Raw genomic sequence first — 12,254 nt, forward strand, 5'->3', positions numbered from 1 at the left:
AGAGAGAGAGAGGAGAGAGAGAGAGAGAGAGAGAGCGAGAGAGAAGAGAGAGAGAGATGAGAGAGAGAGAGAGAGGAGAGAGATGAGGAGAGAGGAGAGAGAGAGAGAGAGAGAGAGATGAGAGAGAAGAGAGAGAGAGAGAGGAGAGAGAGAGAGAGAGAGAGAGAGAGAGAGAGAGAGAGAGAGAGAGAGAGAGAGAATGATATGTAGAGAAGAGTTTTGAGTTTTTATTAAACCTTTATTTTATGCTCAAGAAGTAACACAAATAATGGCCCACTGTGCCTTTTCAGAAATTAAACAACACGTGTCATTCTTAAATAAACATTAAAAATACTAATAGATACAAATAAAAAAGCATTTCATCAACACTAAATAATGTCCCCTCCTCCACAAAACAAACCGCTCCTTCGTAAGCCCACTTCTCCTCAATGGGAGGTCTTTTACAGCCGAGAAGAACTCAAAATCCACTTTTATTCTCGCTTTGACTAGTCCCTAAAAAACACATCTTATATCCTGTCTATATCCCGTGTCTATTTTATGTTTCCTAGCTTGTCCCAAAATAAAATTTAACAGTTGACATTTTCTTTTCTGTTGTTTACTATATTGAAACCCCAAAATCAAAACAGTGCTATTGAACATCTCCCCTACAGCTGTAAAAAATACTTTATTATTTCAAATAGAGGCTTTATCCCCTCACACTCCATAAAACAGTGAAAAATGGCTTCTCTTATATTAAGAAAAGGACATCCATCTCCAACATCTGAATTAATGACAGAAACAGAACTGCGATGATGCCATGCAAAACCTTCCATTGCGTATCAGCAGTACCCTTTTGTAACGGTGGCTTGTACAATGCTCTCCATGCTGGCTTTACCTTGTCACCAAGGCACAGTTTTACCCAATAAGGAGTGACTTTTCTACTTTTCACTTCATCTTTATTCAAATCCTTGACTCACCCCTATATAAATCCTTCCCATTCACCTCCTCCAAACCCACCTCTTCCAACCCTCTCAAATCCAGTAATGACACATTTCTTTCTGACTCTGAGATATTGGGTGTAATCCCTGGTTTTGGAAATGGGACGTTTTCGTCTTGTACCTTTTCCTTGTGACTGTTGAGCATAATCCCCTCTTCTGCTGACAGAGCTTTCCTGCAGCTTCCCAGCAGTTGTCAATCCTTTCCGACCTCACCCCCAAATGTTCAGCCACCCGTCCTCCATCCATTAAGGTGGGGGCCCAGCCATGTCTATTAACTGTTTTAGGGGGATGATTTTGCCCTTCACCAGAATGTTGGAGAAATGATGGAACAGCTGCAGTTGTACAATCCAGTGTTGCCCCATAACACCAGAGGTTCCTCCAGCAGCCAATGAACCGACTCCGCTGTAGTTATTCTGGACACCTTCATTATGCTCCAAAACCTAAGAAGGCCTCTGTAAAACGGAGGTACTCCCTCCCTAGAAATCTGGCTACTATCAACCATGAATAAAGCCTTCTTTAAATATAATCCCCCTACCAGCTGTAATACCAGACCTGCCACCCCTCTCCACAACACATTTTTCTGCTCCATAAAGAACCTTTGAATAAACTGGAACCGGAAAACAGCAGCCCTACTAGCAAGATGTACAAGACCTTGTCCCCCCTTCTCTTTTGACAAATACAAAACACTTTGTGGAACCCAATGATATTGTAGATTTTTTTGGGGATACATTTTAGCTTTACCTTGTCACCAATAATTGCCTGTATCTTGGCCAGAAGGCCAGACGGTGGCTCTAAACATGCCAACCGATGCCACAGTGCAGAGGCAATCACATTATTAACAATAATAGTGTGTCCCCTATATGACATACGAGTTAACAACCAACACCATCTCCTCATCCTCCCTTCCACCATTTCAACCACCCCATTCCAATTTCTGTTCCATAGTCCCCTCATCCCCTAGGTACACTCCAAGATACTTACCCTTTCACCATTCCAGCCCCCTTGGCAATGCCACGATCCCTCCAGACCATTTCCCAAACTGTGAAGAACAACTATTTTGCCAATTTACCTTTGCAGAGAATATTCCCCTAAACTGATCAACCATTAGACTCAAACTATCCACCTCCGCTTGATTCACTAAAATAGCTACATCATCAGCCTATGCTGAGAGACCAATAGGAGGAATATCCTCTGAAAGGTTCACCCCTTCAATGTGATTTCTAATGCTATTTAGTAGTGGCTCTATAGTGATGGCATATAACATTCCTGACAAAGAACACCCCTGCCTAATACCTCTACACACTTTAAAAGGAGCACTCAAGCCACCGTTAACTTTCAATACACTTTCAATGTCACCATAAATCACCGTGTTCATGGCAATAAAACCAGAGCTGAAACCAAATGCCTCAAAGATGCACCATAAGTATTGATGTTCAACTTGGTCAAATGACTTTTCCTGATCAGTTGAAATTAGACCAGCATCCAACACAACAGCCCTAAGGACGTCCAAAAAATCCAGAATCAGGGAAATGTTATCCCCTATCTGCCTTCCCGGGAACACAGTAGGACTGGTCCGTGTGTATGATTTGCCCCATCACCTCCCTCAGCCTGTTGGACAAAGCCTTGGACAGGATCTTATAATCAGTGCACAATAAGGCCACCGGCCTCCATTTCTTCACCTCCATAAGGTCACCCTTTTTTGGCAGTAGGGTGAGGACAGCCCTTCTGCAGCTTATCGGTAGTAACCCTCCGGTCAAACTACCGTTAACTCCTGCTAGCCAATCCTCTCCCAACATTGCCCAAAAATACTTAAAAGTCAACAGAAAGCCCACCATTTTCCATGCCTTTTAATGCAGCGTATATCTCCTGCAGAGACAATGGTTGCTCTAGTTCAACCTGAGCTTCTGCAGCCACCTGTGGGAGCCCATCAATAAACTGTTGTCACTGTTATATCCTCTTTGTACTCACACTTGTAGAGCTCAGCGTAGAACTCTACTGCCCTCTTTCTCATTTCACTTGTAGAGCTCAGCATAGAACTCTACTGCCCTCTTTCTCATTTCACTAGGGCTAGTGAGCCCCTGTCCAACAGCTGATTTGAAGCAATTAATAATTCCTCTTCGTTCATTCTTTTTCTCTAAACCGAAGAAAAATTTGGATGAGGCATCCATTTCAGAGATTCCCTGAAACTTACTTCTCACCAATGCCCCCTGTGCTCTGATACCCAGCAGGTCTACCAATGTGGCTTTTGATTTATCTTGAGGGCCTGAGTATGACCTCGATTTCCTGTGGTCTCAACCAACGTCAGGACTTCCACTATTTCAGACTCTGGGGCGTTCATTGATCTGGTGATGTCTCTGGTGACATTCATCGTCTACTCATTACAGAATTGTTGAATCTGGATTTTCCCTGTATCCCACCACTGTTGGAGGGATACAAAACTGGCCTTTTGAGACCTCCATCTCTCCCAGAAAAGAACTAAAACGTTTCCTGAAGTGAGCATCACTCAATAAAGTTGTATTAAAATGCCAGTATGCACTTTTGGGTTTTACAGCTTTAATGTACACCACCTCTGTTACTAAACAATGACCACAAAATCCCACTGGTGTTATCACACTTGATTTACAGACCTGAGATTGATGCTCAAAACAATAAAACCTATCTAACCTGGTCAGAGAGATGGTGTTCTCTCTCACACTAGACCATGTGTTCTGTCTTCTACCTCCATGTTGGCTCCAAACATCACACAGTGTTACAATAAAACCTATCTAACCTGGTCAGAGAGATGGTGTTCTCTCTCACATTAGACCATGTGTTCTGTCTCCTACCTCCATGTTGGCTCTGCCAAATATCACACAGTTCATGTGTTACAATAAGTCCTTGAGGCTATAATATAGACAGTAGATGATATGGAGAGAGAGAGAGAGAGAGAGAGAAGGGGACAGTAGATGATATGGAGAGAGAGAGAGAAGGGGACAGTAGATGATATGGAGAGAGAGAGAGAGAAGGGGACAGTAGATGATATGGAGAGAGAGAGGGGGGGACAGTAGATGATATGTAGAGAGAGAGAGTAGATGATATGGAGAGAGAGAGGGGGGGACAGTAGATGATATGTAGAGAGAGAGAGTAGATGATATGGAGAGAGAGAGGGGGGGACAGTAGATGATATGTAGAGAGAGAGAGAGTAGATGATATGGAGAGAGAGAGGGACAGAGACAGTTGATGATATGTAGAGAGAGAGAGTAGATGATATGGAGAGAGAGAGAGAGGGACAGAGACAGTTGATGATATGTAGAGAAAGAGGGGGACAGAGACAGTTGATGATATCAAATCAAATGTATTTATATAGCCTTTCTTACATCAGCTGATATATCAAACTGCTGTACAGAAACCCAGCCTAAAACCCCAAACAGCAAGCAATATAGGTGTAGAAGCACAGTGGCTAGGAAAAACTCCCTAGAAAGGCAAAAACCTAGGAAGAAACCTAGAGAAGAACCAGGCTATGAGGGGTGGCCAGTCCTTTTCTGGCTGTGCCGGGTGGAGATTATAACAGAACATGGCCAAGATGTTCAAATGTTCATAAATAATAATAGTAATCACAGTGAACAGGTCAGGGTTCCATAGCCGCAGGCAGAACAGTTGAAACTGGTGCAGCAGCACGGCCAGGTGGACTGGGGACAGCAAGGAGTCATCATGCCAGGTAGTCCTGAGGCATGGTCCTAGGGCTCAGGTCATCCGAGAGAGAAAGAAAGAAAGAGAGAATTAGGGAGAGCATACTTGATATGTAGAGAGAGAGCGAGGGGGACAGAGACTGGTGTTGATATGTAGAGAGAGAGAGGGGGACAGAGACAGTAGATTATATGTAGAGAGAGAGAGGGGGACAGTAGATGATAGATAGAGAGAGAAGATATGTAGAGAGAGAGGACAGTAGAGGATATGGAGAGAGAGAGAGAGTGTGTGGTCTTTGTCCTACCTCCCACTCCTCTCCCCCTTATTTTCCTCAATCACTTCCTCTTTCCTCTGTTGTCTTGTTGCACTTCCTGTGAGGAACCCCGGGCGGCCATATTGTTTTTGTCCGGGGGGCTTATCTAGATGAGAGTGACAGGCCTGTACAGGTTTACTGTCTGACCCCTGTCATCCACCCAACCTTCTCCTTTATCCATCACTCTGTGTGTGTGAGATACAGGATGGACACAGCTAACTTCCTCTGTCAGTAAATTGTCAGAAAGAAATACAGTATGCATGTTTTCCTTATAGATTTCTCCAAGTGAGTCTATTTAGGATCTTTGTTCTCCTACATGCAACACTTTACAGTGCTTCCCCTTTAAAATGTGTATATAGATCTACTTATTTAGGGAGTTTATGCGTGTGTGTGTGCTTGCTCGTGTGTGTGTGTGTGTGCGTGTGCTTGCTCGTGTGTGTGTGTGCTTGCTCGTGTGTGTGTGCTTGCTCGTGTGTGTGTGTGTGCTTGCTCGTGTGTGTGTGTGTGCTTGCTCGTGTGTGTGTGTGTGTGTGTGTGTGTGTGTGTGCTTGCTCGTGTGTGCATACTTGCTCGTGTGTGGGGTGGCGTCGGCTGGGTGCCTGTCTGACCCGTTGTTTCGGTCTTCTGTCTGTCTGTTGCAGGTATTGATGCCAACATCACAGACTGCCAGGGAAGAACAGCTCTGGAGATCCTCAGAGAACACCCCGCACAGAAGTCCCAGCAAATCACTGCACTCATGCAAGGTACCACACATTAACACACACATACATTAACATACACATTAACACACACACACATTAACATACACACATTAACATACACACACGTGAGCATGTGTACGTGGTTGTTTAGAGTGCCCGGCGGCGTAGTGTCCGGATGTGTGCAGATTGATACAAGTCGTTCCAGGAAGTTTATCTGTCCAATAGGGAACAAGAACAATGTGAGCCCTCTGTGTTGCTCTTCCTATACACATTCTCTTACACAACCTAATGCTTCAGCCATTGTCTTCTGCTCTCAGAGAACGAGGCACTGTTGTCACTAGTCCTGAGTTAGTGTAGGAGAACTGGTTCACAGGTTAGCTCATTGAGTTGAGTGGTATGGTTATCTGCAGTTATGGCTAAGCCACTAGAAAGACTGTTCTGTAGGAATAAGTGGTTTTGGGTTTGTGGATGGGAATTTGGATGTCTTGGTTCTCCTTTTCAAATCAAACTTTATTTGTCACATGCGCCGAATACAACAAGTGTAGACTTTACCGTGAAATGCTTACTTATAAGCCCTTAACCAACAGTTCAGTTCAAGAAGAGTTAAGAACATATTTGCCAAGTAGACTAAAATAAAAAGTAACACAATAAGAATAACAATAACGAGGCTATATACAGGGGGCACCGGTACTGAGTCAGTGTGCAGGGGTACAGGCTAGTTGAGGTAATTTATACATGTATGCGGGGGTGAACTGACTATGCATAGATAATAAACAGCGAGTAGCAGCAGTGTACAAAAGGGAGGGGGGGGGTCAATGTAAATTGTCCGGTGGCGATTTTATTAATTGTTCAGCAGTCTAATGGCTTGGGGGTAGAAGCTGTTGAGGAGCCTTTTGGTCCTAGACTTGGCACTCCAGTACCGCTTGCCATGCAGTAGCAAAGATAACAGTCTATAACTTGGGTGACTGGAGTCTCTGACAATTTTATAGGCTTTCCTCTGACACCGCCTATTATATAGGTCCTGGATGGCAGGAAGCTTGGCCCCAGTGATGTACTGGGCCGTTCGCACTACCCTCTGTAGCGCCTTACGGTCAGATGCCGAGCAGTTGCCATACCAGGCGGTGATGCAACCGGTCAGGATGCTCTCGATGGTGCAGCTGTAGAACCTTTTGAGGATCTGAGGACCCATGCCAAATCTTTTCAGTCTCTTGAGGGGGAAAAGGTTTTGTCGTGCCCTCTACACGACTGTCTTGGTGTGTTTGGACCATGATAGTTCGTTGGTGATGTGGACACCAAGGAACTTGAAACTCTTTACCTGCTCCACTACAGCCCTGTCGATGTTAATGGAGGCCTATTCGGCCCGCCTTTTCCTGTAGTCCATGATCCTCGCCTTTGTCTTGCTCACATTGAGGGAGAGGTTGTTGTCCTGGCACCACACTGCCAGTTCTCTGACCACCTCCCTATAGGCCTTCTCATTATTGTCGGTGATCAGGCCTACCGCTGTTGTGTTGTCAGCAAACTTAATGATGGTGTTGGAGTCGTGTTTGGCCACGCAGTCGTGGGTGAACAGGGAATACAGGAGGGGACTAAGTACACACCCCTGAGGGGCCCCAGTGTTATGGATCAGCGTGGCAGATGTGTTTTTGCCTACTATTACCACCTGGGGGCGACCCGCCCACAAATCCAGGATCCATTTGCAGTGGGAGGTGTTTAGTCCCAGAGTCCTTAGCTTAGTGATGAGCTTCGTGGGCGCTATGGTGTTGAACGCTGAGCTGTAGTCAATGAACAGCATTCTCACGTAGGTGTTCCTTTTGTCCAGGTCAGAAAGGGCAATGTGGAGTGCGATTTGAGATTGCGTCATCTGTGGATCGGTTGGGGTGGTATGTGAATTGGAGTGGGTCTAGGGTGTCCGGGAGGATGCTGTTGTGAGCCGTGACCAGCCTTTCAAAGCACTTCATGGCTACCGATGTGAGTGCCACGAGGCGGTAATCATTTAGGCAGGTTATCTTCGCTTCCTTGGGCACAGGGACTATGGTCGTCTGCTTGAATCATGTAGTTATTACAGACTCGGTCAGGGAGAGGTTGCTTTGAGGTTGCTTTGAGCATGCTTTGAGTACACGTCCTGGTAATCCATCTGGCCTAGTATCTTTGTGAATGTTGACCTGTTTAAAGGTTTTGTTCACATCGGCTGCCGAGAACGTTATCACACAGTCATCCATAACAGCTGGTGCTCTCGTGCATGTTTCAGTGTTGCTTGCCTCGAAGCGAGCATAAAAGGCATTTAGCTCGTCTGGTAGGCTTGCGTCACTGGGCAGCTCACGTCTGGATTTCCCTTTGTAGTCCGTAATAGTTTTCAAGCCCTGCCACATCCGATGAGCGTCAGAGCCGGTGTAGTAGGATTCAATCTTAATCCTGTATTGAGACTTTGCTTGTTTGATGGTTCGTCTGAGGGCATAGCGGGATTTCTTATAAGTGTCAGGATTAGTCTCTCGCGCCTTGAAAGCGGCAGGTCTAGCCGATGGGGATATTGCCTGTAATCCATGGCTTCTGGTTGGGATATGTACGTACAGTCATTGTGGGGACGACGTCGTCGATGCACTTATTGATGAAGCCAATGACTGAGGTGGTGTACTCCTCAATGCCATTGGATGAATCCCAGAACATATTCCAGTCTGTGCTAGCAAAACAGTTCTGGAGTGTAGCATCCGCGTCATCTGACCACTTCCGTATTGAGTTAGTCACTGGTACTTCCTGCTTTAGTTTTTGCCTGTAAGCAGGAATCAGGAGGATAGAATTATGGTCAGATTTTCCAAATGGAGGACGGGGGAGAGCTTGTATGCATCTCTGTGTGTGGCGTAAAGGTGGTCTAGGACTTTTTTTTCTCTGGTTGCCCATGTGACATGCTGGTAAAATATTTGTAAACTGATTTGAGTTTGCCTGCATTAAAGTCCCCAGCCACTAGGAGTGCCGCTTCTGGTTAGGGTGCGTTACCCACACACATGCACATGCAAATTGCACATGTAATTGTTATTGTATTTACCCAGAGTCAGATGAACTTGTGGATACCATTTGTTTGTCTCTGTGTCCAGTATGAAGGAAGTTAGAGCTAGTTTTACGAGCCAATGCTAACTAGTGTTAGCAAAATGACTGGAAGACTACAGGTATGCTAGCGTATGGAGGCAGAACCGAGCGATTTCCACTAGATGGGCCAGCTGCAAAGTCAACATTTGAAAAATGTATGAAAACAAAAATGTGCTTTTTGGTCGTCATTTAAGTTTAGGCATTAGGGTTAGCAGTGTGGTTAGGGTTTGCTGACTTTGTGGCCAGCTGGTGACCACTCTGCAGTACTGCCTCCAGAACAAGATTCATGACAAAAAACGCTGACCTGCGCGTATGCTTCAGTCATACTGCACGCAGACTCAAAGAGACACAAAAATGGTATCCACGAGTTCATCTGACTCTGGGGGAGTAGAACAATGGCCCAAATCTCGTAGTATCCCTTTAATCACAGCTGTAGACTGGGATTGACTAGACTAGAGAAGACACAGACAGTTTTGACCTGACACATAGAAGCTACAATCGGTGGTGCTAGTAGAAGCCCTGCAGTCTGCTGTTGTGCTCCCTGTCTCTAATGACAGGCAGACAGGCAGACAGGCAGGCAGACAGGCAGGCAGACAGGCAGGCAGGCAGACAGGCAGGCAGGCAGACAGGCAGACAGGCAGACAGGCAGACAGACAGGCAGACAGACAGACAGACAGACAGACAGACAGACAGACAGACAGACAGACAGACAGACAGACAGACAGACCGGTTTTAGATGATTTAGAGAGGAAATTGTAAAGATGGATGAGGAGAGAGATGGAAACAGAGGGGTTAATTCAGGGTCAGGAATGAGAGAGGAGGGAGGGGTAGGTAGGGGGAGAGAAGGAGAGGGAGAGAAAATAATAGTGGGGATGAGAGGGAGAAAGACAGAGAGGGAGGGGAGGAGAAGAGAAATGCAGAGATTGTGATAGAAGGCAAATTCAGGACACAGCTGGGAGAGAGTGAATGGATCAGCTCCCTCCCATTTCCTGTCAGAGACAGAGAGTCGGAGGGAGAGAGTCGGAGGGAGAGAGTCGGAGGGAGAGTCGGAGGGAGAGAAAGTGGGATTTCATTCCGCGATTAATCCCACCCATTTAAACGCAATAGTATTCAGTAATCATTATTCATGTATTTAAATGATTCAATCCCTATATTTAAAAGTTATGTATGAATATCTTATGCCTGATTTTATCTCAATCACCTTTCTTCACACACACACACACACACACACACACACACACACACACACACACACACACACACACACACACACACACACACACACACACACACACACACACACACACTCCCTGTGTATAACAGTACCTCTGATCTTAGTTGGATCTTTCATACTAACACACAGCCAGGATCCTGCCTTGTGACTAAACTCAACAAGCCTGCTGTGTGTATGTTAGCGAGCTCCTAGTTTCCTCCTGCTTCACACTCCCATTCTATACGCCTTGTGTGTGTTGCTGTGTGTGTGTTTCTGTATGTGGTTCATTATCAGTACAATTAAATGGTTCCCTGCTCTATGTCTGCAACCCTTCGAACCCTGCAATCACATCACCCCGCTCTCTGTCTCTCTCTCTCCATCTCTGTCTGTCTGTCTGTCTCTCTCTCTCGCTCTGTCTCTCGCTCTCTCTCGGCCTCTCTCTCGGCCTCTTTCTCGGACTCTTTCTCGGCCTCTCTCTCGGCCTCTCTCTTTGTCTCTTGCTCTCTTTCTTGGCCTCTCTCTCGGCCTCTCTCTCGGCCTCTCTCTCTCTTTCTCTCTCTCTTCTCTATCTTCTCTCTCTCCAGAATATATGATGGAGGCGATGATGGACAATAAGAGTGTGTTGGTGGAGGAACCTATTCGCCAGTGTCCTGTCCCCACACCTCGCACCTCTATCCCCTCTCCCTCCGCCTCCCCCTCCCTCAGGCACAAAAGTAAGTACACACACAAACTTACACACACACACACACACACACACACACACACTATACACATACAGTGCCCTCAAAGTATTCAGACCCTTTGGCTTTTTCCACATTTGGTTACGTTACGGCCGTATTCTAAAATGGATTAAATATATAAAAAATCCTCACACAATACCCCATAATGACAAAGCGAAAACAAGTTTTTAGAAATTTTGGCAAATTTATTAAATATAAAAAAACAGATATACCTTATCCTCCATCATTCTTAAATTGAAGAAGTTTGGAACCACCAAGATTCTTCCTAGAGCTGGCCGCCCGGCCAAACTGAGCAATCGGGGGAGAAGGGCCTTGGTCAGGGAGGTGATCAAGAACCCAATGGTCACTGACAGAGCTCCAGAGTTCCTCTGTGGAGATGGGAGACCCTTCCAGAAGGACAACCATCTCTGCAGCACTCCATCAATCAGGCCTTTATGGTAGAGTGGCCAGACGGAAGCCACTCCTTAGTAAAAGGCACATGACAGCCTGCTTGGAGGCACCTAAAGACTCTCAGACCATGAGAAACAAGATTCTCTGGTCTGATGAAACCAAGATTGAACTCTTTGGCCTGAATGCCAAGCATCACGTCTGGCACCATCCCTACGGTGAAGCATGGTGATGGCAGCATCATGCTGTGTGGATGTTTTTCAGCGGCAGAGACTGGGAGACTAGTCAGGATGGAGGCAAAGATGAATGGAGCAAAGTACAGAGAGTCCTTGATGAAAACCTGCCCTAGAGTGCTCAGGGCCTCAGACTGGGGTGAAGGTTCACTTTCCAACAGGACAACGCGGGAGTGGCTTTGCGACAAGTCTCTGAATGTCCTTGAGTGGCCCAGCCAGAGCCCGGACTTGAACCCGATCGAACATCTCTGGAGAGACCTGAAAATAGCTGTGTAGCTTCGCTCCCCATCCAACCTGACAGAGCTTGAGAAGATCTGCAGAGAAGAATGGGAGAAACTCCCCAAATACAGGTGTGCCAAGCTTGTAGCGTCATACCCAAGAAGACTTGAGGCTGTAATCGCTGCCAAAGGTGCTTCAAGAAAGTACTGAGTAAAGGTTCTGAATACCTATGTAAATGTGATATTTCAGTTTTTTATTCTTAATAAATTAGCAAAACATTTCTGGGGTATTGTGTGTAGACTGTTGAGGGGAAAAAGAATAAGGCTGTAACGTAACAAAATGTGGACAAAGTCAAGGGATCTGAATACATTCCCGAAGGCACTGTATCTATTACACACCCTATACACACAGAACCAGACGGATATTTTCAAACATGGTGAGCACTGCCTATTGGTATGAACCGGTACTACCTCAATCGACTTCTATACAGTGTTTTCCCTTATCCAACACTGCCCCTAGTGGCTGAGCTGTAGCGGTGCACTGGTATCACTCATACAATTCCCACTGCTCTCTCTCTCTCTCTCTCTCTTCTCAATCACCACCAGTCAGCGCTCCCCTTTAATTATCTTTATTGGAGGGAGGGAGAGAGGGAGGGAGAGAGCAGAAAATACACATTCAGCACAGCTCGTGCACGCCTGAACACACACCATGTTTAAACACCTCG

The 12,254-nt window shown here is 45.9% G+C and overlaps 1 protein-coding gene across 4 annotated transcripts in view; it reads left to right on the forward strand.

Moving 5' to 3' along the window:
- The window catches only part of LOC115199072 (ankyrin repeat and sterile alpha motif domain-containing protein 1B), a 310,469-nt gene that overhangs the window by 100,778 nt on the left and 197,437 nt on the right, over positions 1-12,254 (forward strand). For all 4 annotated transcript variants that reach the window (XM_029761613.1, XM_029761611.1, XM_029761614.1 and 1 more), the window contains exons 7-8: positions 5,598-5,699; positions 10,536-10,664. In XM_029761613.1, coding sequence (XP_029617473.1) covers positions 5,598-5,699; positions 10,536-10,664 — 231 coding nt within the window. The remainder of the gene's footprint in view (positions 1-5,597; positions 5,700-10,535; positions 10,665-12,254) is intronic.

The sequence above is a fragment of the Salmo trutta genome, chromosome 8 (genome assembly GCF_901001165.1).
Source record: "Salmo trutta chromosome 8, fSalTru1.1, whole genome shotgun sequence".
Lineage (NCBI taxonomy): Eukaryota > Metazoa > Chordata > Actinopteri > Salmoniformes > Salmonidae > Salmo > Salmo trutta.